This window comes from Drosophila arizonae, chromosome 5 (genome assembly GCF_054131065.1).
Source record: "Drosophila arizonae isolate 15081-1271.41 chromosome 5, UAZ_ARI_1.0, whole genome shotgun sequence".
Classification (NCBI taxonomy): Eukaryota; Metazoa; Arthropoda; class Insecta; order Diptera; family Drosophilidae; genus Drosophila; species Drosophila arizonae.
In genome coordinates this window covers 9,034,845-9,056,054 of record NC_142925.1, presented here as the reverse complement: position 1 = coordinate 9,056,054, position 21,210 = coordinate 9,034,845, and the positions used below count along the sequence as shown (strand labels likewise).

The 21,210-nt window shown below is 34.9% G+C and overlaps 2 protein-coding genes across 5 annotated transcripts; one reads left to right on the top strand and one right to left on the bottom strand.

Annotated features, from left to right (window-relative positions):
* Window positions 1-37: 37 nt before the first annotated feature.
* speck (GNAT family N-acetyltransferase speck) lies at window positions 38-21,094 on the bottom strand. Of its 3 annotated transcripts, XM_018011568.2 has the most exons (5): window positions 6,346-7,007; window positions 6,172-6,284; window positions 3,994-4,155; window positions 2,332-2,484; window positions 38-2,273 (listed from the first exon to the last, which is right to left on the bottom strand). In XM_018011568.2, exons 2-5 carry the CDS (start codon window positions 6,241-6,243, stop codon window positions 1,854-1,856), a joined length of 807 nt encoding a protein of 268 aa, XP_017867057.1. In that variant the 5' UTR covers window positions 6,244-6,284; window positions 6,346-7,007; the 3' UTR covers window positions 38-1,853. The 3 variants fall into 3 exon arrangements, with proteins under 3 accessions (XP_017867057.1, XP_017867058.1, XP_089327945.1); XM_018011569.2 differs by lacking the exons at window positions 6,172-6,284; window positions 6,346-7,007 and adding an exon at window positions 20,856-21,094; XM_089471819.1 differs by lacking the exons at window positions 6,172-6,284; window positions 6,346-7,007 and adding an exon at window positions 4,338-4,668.
* DnaJ-60 (DnaJ-like-60) lies at window positions 52-2,486 on the top strand. 2 transcript variants are annotated; one of them, XM_018010459.2, is made up of 4 exons: window positions 52-193; window positions 268-391; window positions 453-757; window positions 814-2,486. In XM_018010459.2, the coding sequence occupies exons 1-4, from the start codon at window positions 141-143 to the stop codon at window positions 980-982; spliced, it is 651 nt and encodes a 216-aa protein (XP_017865948.1). In that variant the 5' UTR covers window positions 52-140; the 3' UTR covers window positions 983-2,486. The 2 variants fall into 2 exon arrangements, with proteins under 2 accessions (XP_017865948.1, XP_017865949.1); XM_018010460.2 differs by having other exon boundaries at window positions 53-193; window positions 271-391.
* Window positions 21,095-21,210: the final 116 nt, after the last annotated feature.

The window sequence follows — 21,210 nt, the reverse complement described above, 5'->3', positions numbered from 1 at the left end:
ACTCACACACACACAGCTCGCTTTTCAACACTTGAAATTTTATTTATGTTTTTTTGTTGGAGCAGACTAAATTGAGCAAAATTATTAAGTTATTTACATAAACAGCTGCGTGTAATTTCGGACAAGGGAGCTCAGTAATTATGCTCCGCCTACCGACTTTAAAAGTGTTCACAGAGACGGCCACTAGACACAAGTAGGTAACACTAGCTGCGTTTCGCTTTTTTGTTGTTGTTATATAAAATAACGTATAAACTTTTATTTTATTAGTAGTTTCAACAACAATGCAAGATACCAGTCGAAAAAACCGGAGACCTACTACGATGTGTTAAATGTTAATCAAGATTGCAGCAAGCGGGACATACGCAATGCCTACCTGAAATTGTCCAAGCAGGTGCAACAAGTGTGCTTCATTATCAATTTATTTAATTAATTATTTGCGTATTAATTTATAGTATCATCCCGATGTGAAGAGTAATGCGGCGAGTGTAGAGAAAACAGCACGATTTGTGAAAATCACAGAGGCTTATCAGACATTGGTGAAGGCGTCATCTCGTAGAGATTATGACGAAAGTTTATCTTGGAATCCGGGCGCGGTGCGCGAAGCAATTCAACCCTGGGATGTTAGGCCCAATTATAGCGCAAACCCTGGTCCATATTATGGCATCAAGGGCTTAAATCGTGTCTCCAACTGGCAGGTAGCCTTATTTCTCCTCTCGCTCGGCTTAATAGGTGCAATCTTTGGTTTCAGCTCGGTGAGGTGAGTACGCTAGACTCAAATGCGTCTCGGTAGATATTCTAACTGGATCTTTGCAGACATTCATTCGAGCTAAGCCGTCAGTATCAGGACGAAGTCTCAGCGGAGGCGAATTCTCACCATGCGGCTGTAGTAGCCGATGCGCAAAAATATGGCAATGAGGAGCAAATGCGTCGAATGGTGGAGCGTCTGGCCAGAGATCCGATTGCCAGGGCTGCAGCCAAATAAAATAATGTTCTTAAATATGTAAATAGACCAAATTCTTTGTAAATAGATTTGCAAACAACAATATCTTTTGCTCTTGTGATAAGCTGATTAAATCATGTAGTTATTGCGAAATTCAGGAGGTGCCGCAGAATGGATTTCTCGAATATAATTTTATAATACTTATTTTGTGATAAATTAATATGCAATTAAAGGTTAAAGCACAAAAGTCAACAGATTTAGATATATATGTATTTATTTAGCTAATTTACTACACAAAACGAGTTGAAAATTTTTATTATTCTTTTTATTTTCCTATGCAAATGATTATAATTAACGATTGCAATAAATTGATTTAAATATGTGCTGTCAAAAGCATAGGTAGTGGGATCTACCGCCAATTATATTTTTGTTTTTATTTTCACATACTTTTTTTTTATTTAAAAAAATCTGATTTGGTTTTATGAACTTTATAGCGTTGCAAAAGTTTTACACTTTCAATTCACTGAAATTAAGTTAAGAATTTCTGCTAATTACTCTTTGTTTATTAAATTTATTTATCTTTTTTTTTTTTTTTTTTTGCAATACATAAAACAAGTTTTTCTTTTCATTTATTTATTTTCTCATTTAGCAATGTTTGAGCAAATAACGGAACACTTAAAATTAACATCGCGAACGGGCGATTTTTAATTACATTTAAATTTAAATATATTTATTTCTTATATATAATTTTATTAAAACTTGTACTTAGTATATTTTCTACTAGGTTTAACAGAATATTTAATGAAATGAATTCACGATTCTTGAAAGCCCACCACCGAAAACACAAACTAAATAAAAATCACATATTTTTGATTAAAAATGCAAAATTGCTCTCGCAACTAGTTGAAGCCAATTACAAGGTCGATTTGCTTTTGTCCACCTCCTTGACCAGTACCCGGATAGCCACATGTGGCTGGGCTGGCTTAAAGACTGTTTCACCATCTACTTTGTAGTCGGCATAGTTCAGTTTGTAAACCTCATGGAAGCCCAGTTTCTCCATGACACGGGCCGAATATTGACTGGAGCAAATCACGTGATAAACGGATATCTTATTGGAGCGCATATACTCATAGGCGCGTTCGGTGAGGCGGCCCGCAATGCCCAGACCCCGGTAGTTGCTGTCCACAGAGAGAATTTTGCCATCCAGGATGACATCCTCATTCGGATACAGATCAAAGATGTTAAAATTCTCCTCTACATGATCCATTAGACTGAGTATCTTTTGGAATTTCGGATGTGAACAGGTTGACTTCTTAGCGGTATCTGTGGGGGACTGAAAGGGAAATCTATTATTGTTATTGTTATTGTTGTTGTTTCTCATGGGAACTCACAGGTCTTTTAATTAGACCATTGATATAGACACCGATAATTTCGCCCTTATTGTTGACTGCTTTATATGAGCAATTATCCTTGATAGGTTTCATTGAGTACTCTTCTAGGTCTTTGCATTCGCCGAGATCTAGATATGTATTGAGTGGCTCGTCCTGCAATTGAGAAGAGAACAAACATAAAATTATACATATGTTTCATCAAGCTCATTCAAATCAGTTTCATATCAGTCTCTTTACTCACATAGCCTATCATATCATATCAAGATCTATTAATTTAATCGTATGCACAAATCTTAAATTGAACAATCTGTACAAATTATTCAAGCAATTACGTGACATCAGAGACATTAGAATTATACGAAAATGATTTATGTGCACGCATTTGTAATCTATTATCTGCATTTATTATATACCCTGGAAATGTTTTACAAATGGTTTAATGTTTTTATGAAATCATGTGGCACAGGTTGAAATTTTAAACATATTAAGCTGCCCAAAAAGCAGCAGAGCATTAGCTTGTAAATATTTCATAAAAAATCTTAAGGTATGGAAATATTAAGATAATGTAAGAATCAAGTATCTATGTATCTATTCTTATATGTACACACAAATTCTAATATATTTTATTTAGCGCCAATTTCAGGGTAATTCTTAGTCAAGCTACACCGACCAAATTACTTTTACACGTTTTAATCAAAGATTATGCATAATTTATGGCAAATGCAAAACGGAACCGGAGCTACAGCTCAGTCAGTTAGTCAGGTTTGCTTACATTTATATATATATATTATATATACATATATATCACGCTTTTAAATTAAATGCAATTCAATACAGATTTTTGGCCTCACCAACTGGATTTGAAGTTTGTCATACGATAAGATCGATACAGATTATATTATATATTTATATATAATATCTGATAGCCTGCAGTGAAGTGTTAGCTTGGTAGCCAATTAATGATCCCCGATCGTGATCTACAAAGGCAAATGACGATTTCTCCAACTGGTTTTTGGCAGATCTGTTTAGTCTTCAGCTAAACCTAGGCGATGGGTTTTTTTTTTTTCATTCATTCGTTAGTCATCGCAAGGATAAAAAGGTTACTCACTCATGAATGAGACGAAAAAAAACCCCATTTGAGAGCACATAAAAATGTTGATTTAATGCATAAAATCGAGTTTCGGTGCAGTTAATGAAGCAAATCTTGTTAACTAAGGCTCATTAATTATTCCTATGGTTTATTTATACGATTTCTGCTATGTTTTGAGTCTCGTTTCGGGCGGAGAGTGGCAAATTAAATAAACAAATAATTTATCAATTTTTAGGAGTCATTAGAAGAGCAAAAATTTGCAAATTTATTTGAATAAGATACGAGTTTAAAAATACGAAATGCTTTTGTTTATTTAGAAGTAAAAAATGAGATAAGCTTAGATTAAGTGAAGAAGAAAAATTGTATAAATTTATACTAAGCAAATAAATAAAAGATTATCAAAAACTTTAAACAAAATAGAAAAAAGATAAATAAATAAACAAATTCATTTATCATTACATAAGGACGTAAGAAATTATTCTTATTAAAAAAAAAAAATATATTGAAATTGAAATTTGTTAATAAGTTCAGGGTATAAAAAATACAAAGTATATTGTATTAAAATATATTACCTTAAAGAAAAAAGTCTTTAACATGGCAAGGACTGCCTCTGTGTCTTCTGGCTGGACCGGCTCTATAGTATAGGGGCATTCCTTATCAATTTTTGACGACGACGACATATTAAGCACGTCCAATTTCTGTGTCAAGCGGGTGATCGGATATAAATCGTTCAGCTGTGAAATAGACGAAATAAGCTATTAAAATTTATACAATTACAAATATATACACACTAGCTGGCCCGGCAAACGTTGCATTGCCCTATCCATTATTTCTAGGTAGAAAATTGTTGAAAGCTATGTTGTTCAGGTTGGGATACACTCTGATTAATTTATTAATTGGATTTTCATTCAAGCACCTTGTGGTAAACGATAGATAATTGACTGGCCATATTCCGTTGCCTAATTGCATCATGGGTCCGCCGGGAAAGATTAGATCTTCTAGGAGGCGGCATTTTTATTAATAGTAATACTGAATATGCCCTCGCACAAAACCACATAAAACAATCGAGAAATATAAATATAAATAATTTACTCAAATTTATGTTTGAGACAAACTTTCTAGATATTTAGCTTCTGTACACACGCGTATTATTTTTATCAAATGTGTGTTTTTTTTTATGAATAGTCAGGTGACTACATTTGTTTATTTACTTCTATACTATTGTATAATATGAGAGCAGGACCGAAAACTGTCACTGTTATCAAGCCTGCTGAGTATCAATGGAAATTTGAATCTTTAGGGAAAAAACCGCGTTTTTCAAGTATTCGTCAAATTTTTTCAGTATTTTTAAGATCTATTATCCCACTCGTAGCGGAGACAAATCCAACAAATCAAAAACCATGAAAATTGGCCCAGCAGATCTCGAGCTATAAGTGGAGGAGCACTTTTACACAACTCTCTTTTATATATGTATATATAGAATAGATAATATATACATTCACACATTTATATACATGTTTGGATTTATTACGGTTATTTATTGCTCTTTGATGAAAGCTAGACATTTTAATTTGAAGCACATGTGCGCGAGCCGACAGCAACTACGCGCTGACGATGACGACGACAACAATTTTCACTTGCATTTCCAATTTTCCATTTTCAATTTTCAATTTTCAGTTTTCAGTTTTTTCCATTGCCATAGCCTACAGCTGTATTTTTATTTGCTTTTCATGTACACTTCTGACAACTCGCATAAATTATGGTTTAATAATTAATTCTTCTACTTGAAGGCAACGGCTGAACAAATATTTTCCATTTTCTTTTCTTCTTCAATTATAATGGAAACTTTTAGATTTTTCTATGCGAATATGCAAATAGTTTTTAGGATAAGATCAGAAAACTTATATAAGTTATACATGGATATTGTGTAGGAATTTTAATTCAAGTAGTACCATGGTTTCTGAGATTCCGGAAAATAGATTTTCCGATTTGCCATGCCCCTATTATAATTATAGCTTCGATAGTGTAGAAATGGTTTGCACTCATAAGGTCAGACGGACGGATGGACGGACGGACGAACAGCAAGATGGACATTACAAAAAACCTATATAGTTATTTAAAGCGTTTTTAGTGTTCTAAATAAATGAATATTCATTTATTTTTTTTTAACTTAAGTTTTTAAAAGTATACATAACGCGTTATTATAGTGTTTTTCTTATAATGTAGTCAAAAGTTTTATTATTTGTTTTGAATAGCATTAAAGTTCTTTTGAATGTTTTAGTATTTCTTTTTATTCATTTAACAATCAAAATACGTATACTACACATTCTACTTCTAAAAATGTAGCACCTATAATATATCGTCTTTAAATTTCAAAATTTGTATTCAAGTATTTCCTCCTTTCGCTTGTTTGTTTGCCATATTTCGAATTGGATTTAATAGCATTTTAAGCATCCATTTGAAGAGCTATCAAAGCACAAGCCCCTTTATAAATTGATGTAGCTAGACATATATTTCGGCAACTGTTTACACTTGGGCTAATTAATCTATGTCTTGGCTCGATCTATTCGATCTATTAATGGCACGCAGTCTTCCTCCTTCTCTATAGTATTTATAGAGCCACTCAATCCTACGAATTCGGAGGTGCATACCCCACGCAAATGGCAAATGTTTACGAAAGTGTTTATGAAAACGGTCGATCAACCACTACTAGACTATCTAGGTACTATATAGCTATGATATACACTTACCGCACATCTGGAGTCAAGGATGCGGCATTTGCTTTGCAGCGGTGGCTGCTCGCGCATTTTTTCTACCTCCATTTCTTTATTATTGTTTTATTTATTTTTTTATTGACTTTTGTCTGAGGCGTGAGAAAATGTTATTAAAAAACGTATAGGAAAATCGCTATCATATATACATACATATATTTACTATATATAATATATGTATTTATTTTTTTTTAACAATATTGTTTTTGCTTTTTGGCGCGCGCGTTTCTAAGGTATTTTTGTTGTTGTTTGGCATATGTTTATTTGCCAGCGTATTTATATTTATTGTTGTTGCTTTTGTTGTGTTTTTATTTTTTATTATTATTTATTTTTCTTTTGATTTTGCGCACATACACTTTTGCACCTTTTGACAGTTGCAAATAATGGTAATTTATTATACAGTCAGACACACATGATTGCAAAGGGCGAAAACACCAAATGTGAAAATGTTTATAAAAATGTTTATCCTTTCGGCTGTTTTTTGATCGAGTTGCTTAAGTTGCTTCAGCGAGCTTCAGCTCTTCCCTAGTGCAAACAATGAATGCTTTAGCATCGCTGCTGTTTGCACTTTATATACATATGGGTTGGGTTTACGTATACGCCGTGTGTGCTGAACCTGAACCCGAACCGGACAAGGCAGCAGCCAGAACGAGAGCGCGCACGAGAGCGTATGAGAGAGCACATAAGAGCAGCAGCGACTGAAGGCGCAGCGTAGGACAGCGAAATTTCAATCTCTTTCTGGCAGGCGCGCTAGCGTTGACGACTGAACTCAGTTCCGTTGTTTGCCTGCTGCCGATCGCGACTGTGCACGAATCACGAATCATAAGCAACGAGCAGCTAACGTCGCAGCAGCAGCGACACGACGCGACGCCAGCAGCGACGCCGACGTTGCTTTTAAATGTGTGTGCAGATGATGGTGGTAGGCAGAGGCAACATTTGCATTGGCTGCGGCTCCACACGAGCCGATTAGACAAACAACAGTATGTGTGAGTGAAGGAAACGTCGCTCTCCTTCCCTCTCTCTCTATATATATTTATTTGCACTCCCAGCAGCTGATCCCAACAGAGAAGGGAATTGCGCTTTGACATCGTGACAAGTTGTCACAAGCTGTCGGTCGCTCGCTCACTCACAGCTGCTGCTGCTTTCCGGCTGCTTTGCCTGTTTTGGAGTTGGGCTGAATGGGAGAGGTCAAATTGGAGCAGTGTGTTTCCGGTGTGTGAAATCGCTTTTCGCAAATTAGTGGTTTGAAGTTTTGACGGTGTACTTAACTAATTAAAAAGTGTCATATAATTTCATTAACTTTAATTATTAGTCAGCAAGTGTTTTTTGATTTCTCTGTTGACAACATTTTAATTATGGTACATTAGATTATTCATCGTCAGCAGATGTTCAGCAATTAAATTTAAAGAGCGAAAGCGTTGAATAATTAACATTTCTATAGGCATATGTAATGTCAATACAAAAAGTAGCCCCTCCACCTCTCTGCGGTCATACACGCTCTCATTATGGGTATGTATATTTTTAAATCAACCGCAATGCTAACAGTTTAACAGTTACTTGCAGAGCTTCAGTAGTGGCTAATAAAAGAGTATATGCATGCACAAAGAATACAAAAAAGTAAAAAAGTTCAATGCTTTCCGCTCCTTATTTACACTCTCTTCAAATTATCAAAGTCTCTTGAAATATAACGCGTATTGCGATTATTAACAGTTAAGTGCAGAGCAACAATGCAATGCACTCATGTAAAGAGCTTTTTTGGTTCCCCTGCCCACTCTGCGCTCTCTTTGACTTTGAGCAGCTCTTCACTTGCAAATACCGCAAATATTTGCCGCCTGTCAATGAGTGAAGAGTTATCTAGATCGACTGACTGTTAAGCAAATACTCTCGCAGACATACCAATACACACACAGCACGCCGAGTGTGAGGCTTCTCAATGCGACACACACATACATGATTGTCGAACTATGAAGGTGGAGGCGGAGGTCGCGTTGCGTTGCGTTGCGTTGGGTGTGTTTGCATTGACGACGCCGGCAAAAAAGAAAAAAAGCAGAAAGAAAAACAAAACTGCGAATTGTTATGTTTTTTGCTGTTTACTTTTTTTTCTCTTCTTTTTCTTATTTTTGATTATTTTGTTTACTTTTTGTTTTGTTTTTGCTAGCGTTGTTTGCGTTCTCGAGCTTTGTTTACATTGACAGGCGCGCGCTCTCGCATCATCAATAGGGTTCTCCAAAAATTTATGAATATCGCGAATTAAATTATTTTACTTTTATATTTTGTTAGTTTTATGATTTTTCACAAATCATCTTGTTTATTATGGAAAATTGTCGTTGATGAGTAAGAGGGGGATTTTATATATATATATATATATTTTTTTTTTTTTCATTTAATAGCTTTTTTGCTATTATTATTATTAATATTGTTGTTTAAATTTTGTTTACCTTTTGCGGTATATACATATTTCTACTTAAAATCTATAGGCTGTTTATGCTTAGTCACACTGGAAAATAACAGTTGGTTAATTTGCGGTTAACTGTAAACCTGTTTTTTATATATACATAGTATAAGTTTATATATAATATATAATATATACATATGCATATATGTGTGTGTATATATTTGGCTACCCTTGATGGAGGGCTGTGAACTTTTTGGAAGTTCTTAGCTGACATTCTTAAGGTGCTTAATGTATAATCTCCATGAGCCAAGCCTTCTTTTTGCTGCACAACAGCTGCTGTTGATTTTTCTGTTATTGTCTTTTAGTTTAATTTTTTTTTTATTTTTGGTGGATTCATTCGCTTTGTTGTGGTCAATTGCAGGTGTTAAATGCGTATTTATAAATTCATCACAGGTCTTTATTAATTGAGGTAATGTGATTGCAGCACTTTTTACTGATTCGGAACGTCATGCATATGCCCACAAATTATTCATATGTTTGTCATATTTTATTTATTTATTTTTTTATTGGTTAACAGTGCGTATGCTTGTTGCGTATGCGTAAAATATAAAATTTTCAAGTTATTTTGTTTAGACTGTGTAATACCCGTAATTATCTCTGATGGTTGTTCTCATCAAATGTGGCTCAAGTTCACGTTATTTCATTATAGTTTTCAATTGCAATTCCCCCAATTTTATATGCGAGCTTAGAGCGTAGATACCGAAATATTTCTATATCTAATATATTAAGTGCATATATAAGAATTTAATTCTTATTCTGGGCTATTTGATTCGAGGATACAATGAGTTGATGAGACATAGGTGTTACGAATAATTAAAATATATGATTTCCCGAAGCTATGAGAATCGCATATAAAGGCAGATATTACGTTTTTTGACGAAGCCGATTGAGTGATAAAGAGATTCAAGAAAATGTTAGACACATTTGTGGAGAAATACAAATGTATATATGTACATATATCTACTCTTAATTAAAAGATTAGTAAACCTAGACTTGTCTTCGCGAAAAACGAGTTGAGCATGTCGAAGACTGAGCTTATCATAAAATTTGCTTTGTTCTGCACTAATCGCTACATAGAGATAAGCAGTTAAATAAACAAGAATTTGCTGTTATATCTTTCACTGTTTGCGCAACTGGATTTAATTTTGATCAGCATAATGCATAAAATTATTCAGATATGATAAGCAAATTAGGTACTTTGTTGATTTTTGGTTTTACTTCAATTGTAAAATTCAAATGAGATTAGAACAAAGCATAAAAGTTAATTTGAAATCACGCTAATTGGCTCAAGTTCAGGTAATTTCATTCTAATTACGCTATCAAACTCGCATTGCGGAGATATATGCTCAATCTGGCGTTTTTTTTCTTTTTTTCCACTTTTTTGAGCACCTTGTGAATTTGCAATTTCAATTTGGCTTTTGAAAGTTTCGATTGTTGCATTGTTTCAAATGAATTGCATGCAAATTCCGTTTGTTATTTTCCTTGATTTTGCATATTTCATTTTCATTTCAAATTTCCGCTTGATTTGTGTGCATGTATGTGTGTGTGTGTCTGTGTATGTGTGTGTCTGTCTGTTTGCTTTAATTTTTGTCATGTCATCTGGCTAACGAGCTGTAACTCCTCCAAAACTTCAGCCTGGTGGCAATTAAATGGATTGCATATGCACTATTGGAATGGGGTATTATGATTTAGTTACGAAATATGGATCGAATAGATGTCTCTATAAGAACTAGAAAAGTTTCGACATTTCATTGCTCTATCTATCTGTGTATGTATTATAGCAATCAACGATGGAAAACCCCGTTTCCAGTGGATTATCCATATATTATTTCCCCAATATTTTAAAAATTATAACATTAGAATATCTATGGCTAGCAAAATATGAAAATAAAATAGTTTCTTGTTTTTTTTTTTTTAGCATGGAATATCCATATTTATTATTCATATATCACATTAGAAATAATTGATATAAATATAATATAGAAAATTTGTTTATAATAAAAATCGTTGGATGTAATAATTTTGCCTCGATTGATCTATATTTAAAAAAAATTAATGCACAGCATGAAAGTGGCGCTGTAACAATGACACGCACTGTATATCATCTTTTTATTATTCCAGGGTATTTAATCTTCGATACGCTTGACTACATCTACTCTGCTATGCATTTTTATTAGCCCGAAATATTTGGTGCCATGTGTTGAAAGATCGTTCAACGCTCAAGCTCTGTCATTATAAACAGACTAATTGACAATTTACATGTGTTCTCTGTTCACCTGTCTCTTGTTCTCTGTTCACCTGTCTCTTGTCCCTTGTCGCTGTTCGCTGTATTCACTGTACATATCGCAATTCATAATGTTTAGTGAATTTCAATTAATTATAAGACACGGCTAGAAACACGTCTCTATTAAAATTCATTTTCAGTATTTTATTTTCATTTTTGTTTTGTTTTGTTATTTTTTTTTTTTTTTTTCATTCTACTTTTTTTTACCCGCATGAGTGAGTTTTTAGTGCACGTTTAATGACTCTTAATGATCGTGTCGCCGTCGCTATTTTGTTTGCATATCGATAATTATAAAGACATTAACGACTCTGCAGCGATTTATTGTTGCATTTGAATTCGAATTGCAAGCCAAATGTGATATAGATATTTGACGACCATTTAATACTCGTGTGTATGTATAAAGTGTATAGATTTATTTGCGGCAATTCATCAGTATTAATGTGCAATCCATTAGTTTTAATAGTTCTCTAATTAACAAACAAAAGTGTGATAGAGTTTCCTGAGGATATTAATTTACCTTTGCTTATTTTCTTGCTTCTGGTAGTTTTTTCTGATTATCTTCTTCTCCTGCATTTATAATTTTTTTTATTTCTTCTCTTCTCTCCTCAGTCTTACCTTGCCTTCTTTGTTCCCTTTTTGCTTCATACCTCTATTCATAGTTTTCTATTTATATCTTATTTAGAATATAAGCCCAACCCTGTACAGCCTCAAGAAATAATCGATTATAGTCCCGCTTGCTGGATATAATTATAGCTCTGCCTTAGCCAAAGGTTTTAAACCTGCTTTGCATTTGCAAAAAGACTTTTTTTTTTTTTATTCTAAGCGCACCTGGCCTACACACCTACCTGGCGTTTGTTTAATAAAAAATGCTTAAACGATTCAAGGTAAAGTTTAGTATGAAATTAATATTAATTTAATGCCGGCCAGGTTAAACTGTAATTAAATTGTGTTGAGTTTCTAACTATGTGTAATTAATATAAATATAAGTGCAACAAATATATTTCATATGTAAATCCCAAACTAGAAGAACAAGCGAATTATGACACGATCAATTGAATAATCATCTGTGTATATTGATCTTGTTGTAAGCTCTCTATATATTATATATAATATAAAATATATAATTAAAATTCTTTATGACTTATTCAGCTTACAGCATGTTTATCAATAACTACAAAGAATAATTTAAGCTTAAGTGAAACGACATGAAAATACGCTAACAGAGAATGAAAAATTGGGAAATGGAAATATATACATACATATGCGAAATTGAAGAACTGTTTGTCGACTTCTAGCAGTGTTATAATTAACATATGTTAATTATGAAGCCTTTGCTATATGTGAACCAGCTGTTATAACATATAATAATATATCTACTGCTAATCAGCTGTCAAAAGTACGCCCTTAAATCAAATATTTATATACTCAACATTTCTTTGTCACAGCTCTACTAGATCCTCTGTTTCTTACTTGAGAACTTTGCTGAGTGTGATTATAGTTTAATGATTAACTCTGATGAGCATGTTTTATTATATTATATGCACAGTTATAATTATTGAAGTGTTATATAACATAATCATAGCTCACTTTGTATTGAGTAGCATTTAGTAATAAACAATACTAAAAATAGTAGCTGTTATACAGAGGAGACAACTAATGACCATGCTAAATAGTTATATGAAGTGTTATACGATATTAATGATTTTATTAGACGTGCTATTATATTATGTGAACTGCTACGCCAATTGTATTACTTTCTTCTACTCCTGCTGTTAAGCAACCAGGTCTAGCTCATCCTATGTTAAGCTGCTGTTAGCAGCACATAGAGAGCAGCTTTAACATTGTAGAGCACTGTTAAAGTCTTGATTACTTTAGATTTGCGTAATTGACGATTTCCATATTGCTCTAACTGAAACTGAATCTGAATCCCAATTAGTTTTCGTTGTCATAAATTAAACATTTCGAATGCAAATGTGCAATAAATCAATAATGACAAGTAAAAGGGCGTGAGGTGAGCGTATTGCTTGGGGAAATACCCATTAAAATTGATTGTATAGAGCAAAAGTTGATAGCGCTGCAAATAGAAACTCTCTGAAATACTTCGGTGCTAAGCTACCTTTGCAATTAGGTATAGGTACAGGGTAGTCCACGTGTAGCCATTTACATGAAAGTAAATATGCTAGGTTCATTTAAAAAGAATTGGGAATCTAATGAGAGATCGATGGGAAAAATGTAAAAAGTCAAACAACAATTTGATATGATTTGATTAATAATAATCAATATTCTACTTAGGTTTGAGAACTTGTTAAAGTATTTGCTTGTATAATTTACCACTGAATTCGTAGCACTCGTAGTTCTTAGTCAATGTAGATAAAAGCTTGACTTGATTGAATTCATTTATGTCATACAATATATAGAATATATTTTATTTATTATTTAGCTCATCAACTCATTAGACTACCCTTGCATGTGGTAATTTATTATAGTATATATTTGTTATATAATTTATTGTATACACATGCAGCTTTTATTAAAATTTATAACAGAGGCTTTAAATTGTTTATTGGAAATAAGTTCGGTAACAAATTGTGTTGACTTTTCCGACAGTTGTGTAACGATGTATGTCTCCCTCTCTCTCTCTCTCTCTCTCTTTCTATCACTCCCTCTCCCTCCCTCTCTCTCTCTCTCTCTCTTGGTATGTTTGTGTGTCCGTGTTTGCTTGTGCTTGACAAAGCGGAATTGATTTGACCCCACAAACAAACTACGACGACGACGCCGACGGGTGGCAACGGGTGGCAACTGGACAAATGGCCCACGGTCGGTTGGCGCTCAGCCGAGCTGAGCTGAGCTGAAGTCCGACTCCGAGTTGGTCGTGTGGCTGGCTGGCTGGCTTTAAGTCAACATTTAATGCTTGAACGTGACTTGAAATTGAAAGCCAATGTCGCCGACGTCGCGTTGTCGCACGCCACACGTCACCGTCGCCGTTGCCGTTGCCGTCGCCTCACTGCACTTTGCCAGCTTTTCCAGTTACCCGTGGCCAGGTTTATTTTTTGCTTCTTTTTCATTTTAATTTCAATTCAATGACTTCAAATTGCGCCTTATCAGCGCAGCCCACCCGGCTGTGGGTGTTTTCTTATGCACACTGATCAAGCGAAGCGAGTATATTGGTTCTTCTGGTGAATCTATTCGTTAGTCTATGTATCCTTGTACTTTATACTTTTTTGGCATCCATTTCTCTGTCCATCTTGTGGTCTGTACGTTTATCTATCCGTGCATCCTTCTCTCTTTCCATTTGCCTGCATACTGATTACTCTCTTCTTCTACTCCTCTGCCCGACTGTCTGTCAGTCCGTCTGTCGGCTCTATCGATTGTCTTTCCGTGCATTCTGCTCTTCTTCAGTCTTTATTGCTGTCAGTCCGGTTGTATATCCGTCCATATGTCCATCTGTCGGTTGAATCATCTTATGGTCTGTCCGTTCATAATTCTGTCCGCTTGTCCGTTCAACCGTTCGATCATCTGTCCGTCCGTCAACGTGATTTTGGTGTGCTTCCTTCCATCTGTCTGTCCGTTAATCTTTTCTGCTTGTCCGTCCGTCTGTAGTTCGTCTATCCTTGAGTCCGTCTCTACGCTCTTGAGTCCGTCCGCCTGGCGAGTATTCTGCAGTCGACTGTCACCGGACTCTGAGTCCAAGCTGCAATTAAAGCAAAACTCAGTTGGCAACCGCAACAGTGCCAAAGCTTTGTCAGATTTTAATGTATTCTAAGTATTGTTATTTTGTGCTATTTTATTTTATTTAAGTTTATTTTATTTATTTGATTTGCGCTTTTGCGAAATTAATGTTACATTCTAAAGACATTAAGGCGCTTTTATCTCGCATCAATGCCATAAAGCAGCACGTTTTCAACAACAACAGCAACAACAACAACAAACAGCGGGGCCGAACTATATAAACTATTATATTATCTTGATCAATGGACTACTTAAGAGTGTTTAGAGTGGGGGCTGGACTCCCCCGCCCAAATGAAATCCGACTCAAATTTGCCTACTCTACAATTTGCTGGGCTCATGGAAGGCAATAAAGATTCGTTAGCTCTGCTTGTTTATTAAATTGCACCCATAATATCAGTCTGATGATAGTAGATGTATGTAAATATATCTATATGAGTATATATGTATCTATCTATCTATGTGCATTAGATGCCTGTGTTTTCATAAACAAAACAATTTGGCTGGGGTGTTTGGAAAGTGTGTCATCTCTCAATGCGCACGATTACAACAACAACAAATAGTTGTGGGATAACCTTACACTAGGTATACTGTATAGATGATATCTGGGGTATAAGTCTCTCCCATATAGCATATATGATATTATAGAGATAAGCTAACATTATATAGTATACATGATCATACATCATACTGTATATATTATAGATCACAGCTGACTTATATGTATGCCTATACTATATATGGTATTATTCTTATTATATTTAAGTAATATATTATTCTTACATAGTTAGTAGCATTTTTATATAATATAGATTTTACCGGGAGATAAATATATGATATAGATAATATTCTAATAGCTAAGCAGAATTCTTTTTGCTTATAAGATTTCATTTGTTCATGGAAAACCTCTGTAGATTCTATAGATTTTCTTCAATGACTAAAAAAAACTAACACACAAAATTGACAATATTTTAGTGCCTTTGGGAAAGTAATAGAGCACCAAAAAGTTTTAAAATGCCTTTATTTATACAATTAAAAATATTTCTATAATAAATTACTTTAAGCTCTATTAATGTTACAAAAAAAATTATATTTAGTAAATTGACGGCAACATGTAAATTTCTACAACTAATTATAATCATAGCTTACTATAAAATACAAAAATGTATTCAAACTCATACTGTAGTTCACATAGAATCAAGCTACCCCACCTATACCCTTCATTAAAGGCATTTGCTACGCTCATTCGCATTTTAAATTTTGTGCATTTACAGCTTTAGCTGTGGCTCGCAGCACTCGCAATTTATTGGATCATCCCAGTAAGAGGGAGAGCGAGAGAGAGAGAGAGAGAGAGTCAGAGTGAGATATATATATATAACTCTATAAATATCGTTTAACAGGCATTGCATAAATTGCATAAATTTTGTGCGGCATCTGCACGACATACGACATATTCATTGTCGCATTTGCATTTAGTGGCGCTGGATAGTAAAAAAAGAGAAGCAAATGGGACTTGAAATGCAAATAGAAATGTTACAGAGGCAGAAGAGGAAAAACGAAACAAAACCAGTGCGAAGTGGCAAATGGAAGTGGAAGAGCTTAAAGCTCAATTAAAATGAAATGCTGCAAAATGCAAGATAATTCCTTACATATGCAGCGCACTGCAGCAGAGCTGAAATCTGTTGCTGTTGTTGTTGTCGATGTCGATGTTGTTGTTGTAGTTGTTGTTGCGACAGCACACACAGCTAATCTGGCAGCCCCTGCGGCATGCCTGGCACGGAACAATACGCATACGCCCCGTTGCGCCGCGCCGCGCCTTGCCATTGAATGAAAGGCAAACAGACAGCAAACTAAATTGTTGGCAGGAAGCCAGCCCGGCAGCTGCCGCACATCAGCAGCACAACAACATCATCATCATCGTCGCTGTCATCATCATCATGTTTGTCATTATGGTGTTTGCCGCCTGGCTGGAGTGCAGTAGCAACAAGCTGCGCTGCCTAAGGGCTGCCATAGCTGCCAGCTCTGCCACCCACTCCAGCTCTCTCTGTCTCTCTCCCACTCACTCCCTCACTCCCTCACTCCCGCACTGTGTTAAGCCCTGACACAATGTTGGCGCCATTTTGCTGTTTGCCTTTCCTCTTGTAATAAAATGAGATCCGGCATGCTGTTTCCTTTGACGCAGCTGATGCTGATGCTGATGCTGACGATGCTCTGCTGCTCTGTTGCTCTGCTGTTGCTTTCTGTTTATTTTATTCTTGTTGCTGACGGTGTGCTAATGATAATGGCATCTATATAGACTCAAGTCAAAGTACATTTTGCATTTAAATGCTTGAAAGATTCAATGAGTCAAGGGTCTCCTCGACTACAGTTGCCGTTCGCTAAGGGAGCCACGTAGTGGCACCGCCCCCTCGAGGCTGTTAAAAGTCCTTCGGCTGACAGCACTTGACAAAGACTTCGAGTGACAAGGCGAGACAGAGAAAGGAAGAGAGAAAGGAAGAGAGAGAGAGAGAGTGGGCTTGTTGACAGATTGATTTTGATGTGTTTTTATTGTCATTGTTATGTTTCTATCTATATCGGAGTGGAGTGGGAGGCGTGGGCAGGTCCTGGCTCATTCAGACAGCCAGGACGGTCTTTGCCTTTGTTTACTGAAGCATCATCGAGGCGAACATTTCAACTTAATTGGTTTGTGCGCGTAGGGCGCTTACCATTCAGATTAAATCGCCTTTACTTTTGCCTTCTAGACTCATTAGGCTAACGAAAACTGAATATTTTCCCACTTCCCTCTCCACACAGACCCCAAACCAAAAGCCCACAATCCAATATACATAAACATATATACATACATATATATGTGCGCACTCATTTATTTAATTGCATGAAAAATGGTTTTTCCATTCAGCTGCCTTTTGGTCGACTGCGCGCATATATTTTATCCAGCAGAGACCATTATTCAAAAGGCAGTTCTGTATTCTGTGCTCTATTCAACAACTTTCTGCCGGAATGGAACTTTAAGTCAATATTGACTTAATGCTTGTATTTAGAAGCTCGCTAGTATTTTTTTCATTTGTGGAATTGGGTGATAACGCCCTCTTCCACTCTATTTTCTCTATCTAACTTTCTCTGTCTCTCTCTTTCTCTACCTGCCTCTATGTCTCTTATTCTGTATATCCTCTATTCGACTATCTGTCTCTTTTACTGTTTTCCCCTTATATCTTTTACTGTCATTCCCACTGTCCTCATTTCTCACCGTTTTGCTCACCTCCCCCTCTTATTCTCTGTCTCTCTCTCTCTCTTTCGCTTTCTAACTCTTCTCTTTCTCCCGTCCCTTATTGCTCTGATTTATTTCCTCGTAACAGATCTAAAGATCTATCAAAATATAAATAAACCTATTAAAATAATGAGAATTGCATACAAAGGTGCTTCTGATACTGAAATAGAATAATACAATATAATAAAATTAACTAGTGACCTCATCTCCTATTTATCCCACTATCTATTTATCTATTTTTTTTTCTTAGAGTAGTATATAAACAAAATACAACTGCCTGATTTATTTCCTCGTAAAAATCCATATATTCTATATAAATTGGCTATAAATTCTTAAATTTCGCTTGCCAAGTTAAGCTAATCATGTCTGAATCCTTCGACCCGAACTAATAGTATTTGCCAATTGTCCGGGTCTGCATTTTATTTGATACTCACACACACACACTCACACATAAAACCCTACCACACATGACCTTCTCATCTGTCATCCATTTGAATTCAATTAAGTAGACCAAGCCACAGAACCACGGCGGAAGCAAGGAAATGGGGCAGCGTATTAAGGCTCAGGCATTCAGCTTACTTTTTTTTTTGCCCTCCCTCGGGCTGAACTTTATTGAAGCGTGTTAAACACAACAAACTCGTAACACGAAATCCAATCAAATCGATACAAAATGTAGGAGGGCAGAACTTTAGGGAAGGTCAAAACGGGGGCCAAAGCGAGAGTTGACTAAGAGAAATCAGTTGGGCTCTGGGGGCGTATACGTAACTTTAATACACGGCTGGACTTGGCGTCTTGCTTGAGCAACTGGAATTTACTCTTTAGCAAGAGTTTGGCCCTCTCCCTCTTTGTGTTTGTTTCCAATTGATATAAATGCCATGTGTAAGTTTTTTTTTTTTTTTTTTTGCCCCCACATCAGTCGGACGCAACTTAAATGCGGCCCCAAGCATTGGCAAAGGCTAAGAGGAACGAGGAGTTGTGCTTGGTCCTGATTTCTTGGAATTTCTTCTTTGTCAGCGTTGGGGGGATTTTTGCTCCAATCAATTGAAATAAATTCCATGTGTAAGTTTTTGCTCTGATTTTCCTTTCGTCCTTTCGCCTTTTTCCCTCTTCCCATTTTTCATTTCTATTTGCTTTGTATGTTGTCTACATGAGTTGGATTTTCATTGCTTTTATCGCGTACGTGCTGAGTTTTCGCTTGGTTTCTGTGGTCTTTTCGACATTTTGTAGTCGTGCCACTCTATATGTCCTCTATGTGTTATCCTGTGTACCTACAAATCGTCTGGCTGCGTGCTCCACATCTCTAATTTGATCAATTGTCACGATTTTCCACACGCTCTCCAGCAATTCAGTTCGAAAATTGAAATCTAAAATCTGAAATTTCAATTGCTTATTGGGACTTCCCCATTGAAGTCTCTGATAAGAGTCCAACTTGAAGTGCTGCTATCTCAGTTTATATACTACAATCAATATGATACTTGGAAAACGAACAAACATCTAATTTCTTATCTTTTTTAATAAATATAGATAGCCTAGAATGATTGCATGTGTCTGTGTATTTCATACAAAGTTGCTTAGATAAGGTTCAGAGAGATCTATCTACCGAACAACTTAAGGCATATAAATAATAAAATAAATGAATTGTGTTTTATAGGAAAGCTTTAATTCATAAAATACTTCAGTAAAACATTTCAATAAGTTCAATAATTTCGAATTTTAATAAAAATAGTTTTGACAGTAAACAAGTTTAAACTCAGAACATTTTCTGCCTTTCTTTATTATATTATATTTCATATTATATGTTATATTTTATTGTGTTATTTTATATAAAAACAATAAGTCATATAAATGTCAAATAGGTATTTTTTTTATTTTTTATAACTCATAAGATAAAATCAATTTCTCAACTGCCTTAACATATATATATATATATTTTTTTTTTTTTTGGGGAGGCGAACACTTAGGAATGTCTTTGGAATTTATTATACGTTTGCATTTATATTATAAAGGAAGTTTTTTTTCCCCCCATATAAGAGATAAGCGCAAGCTTAATCAAAGAATACAACTAGCATATTGAGGGATTTGCTTTTTGAATTACATTCATTCTTAGGGTCAATTGATATGAAACGCTTTATAATTTTAACAAGGGTTCTGCTAGCTAAAAGAAAAGAACATAAAAACTTTATTGTAAAGTAAAGATTTCATTTTTCAAATATAAAAGATAATATGTAGATTTATATTTATTTTGCTTCAGTAAAACCACTTCTTTATATTAATATTTATCTCTATATTTTTTTAAAAACAAATTCTATTTACTAAAACATTCTGAACAAAAACAAAAGTGTTTCTTCAGGTCAAGCACTTTGAAATTTCTCAAAAATTTTGAAACAAATAAATTTTCAACATATTTGCGAAATAAGCTTGGGTCTAGACTGGCAAGCGATAAAACTATAAAGAATTAGCATATATTATAACTATTTAATGTGTGGCATATGCTTAAGTGAAAATTTATATAGTATTTTGTTCTGGTTCACTCGTCGCTGTATATTTATATATAAATATATATACACACGTATATAGTATTTATAGGGTCAGACAATTTTTTTATAATTTGATTTGGTCGCTTGCCAAAAAGTCTCGTAATTTTTGTTTCTTGCCGTATTTAATCAAGTTGTGCTACGGGTATTTTTATTTTCTTTTTCTTTTGAATATATACATCTATCTGATTTTGTTTATTTTTCTTTGGGGTTTTGATCTTTGTTTTGCTTTCCAACTTGTCAAAGCAACACAGACAGCTAAACACATGGCAATAAATTGTAAAACACACAACACAAAAAAAAAAAAAAATGAGAGCTAAAACAAAAGAGTATTTGCCTTATGAGCCATATACATAAATTAAAAACATATTATTAGAAGTGGGTTAAAGGACTTACGCGTTGGCTAATAAATCGGGTCGGCTGCTTCCTTAAAGTCAACTCGAGCAGTTAGTAGTTGAGGAACTTGGCACTTCGTGTTTGATTTACGTTTATGTTTTGTTGTGTCGTGTTTCTTTCAAATTTGTGCGCCCTGTGCGATATAAAGTGTGTGCGTTTCTCTTTATTATTTTGCTTTGAGTTGACCGTTAGCGCGCTTTAACCACGAGGGCAACGCATTTGATACTGAAACCAAATTGTTGTAAACAAACTAATACAACCCCTCGCATTGGTGAAATGCTTTTGCGCCACTCAATTCTGCCGTTATTTGGGCATTCGAAGCACTCAACTCACGGCCAACCCCCAAATTGTGGAG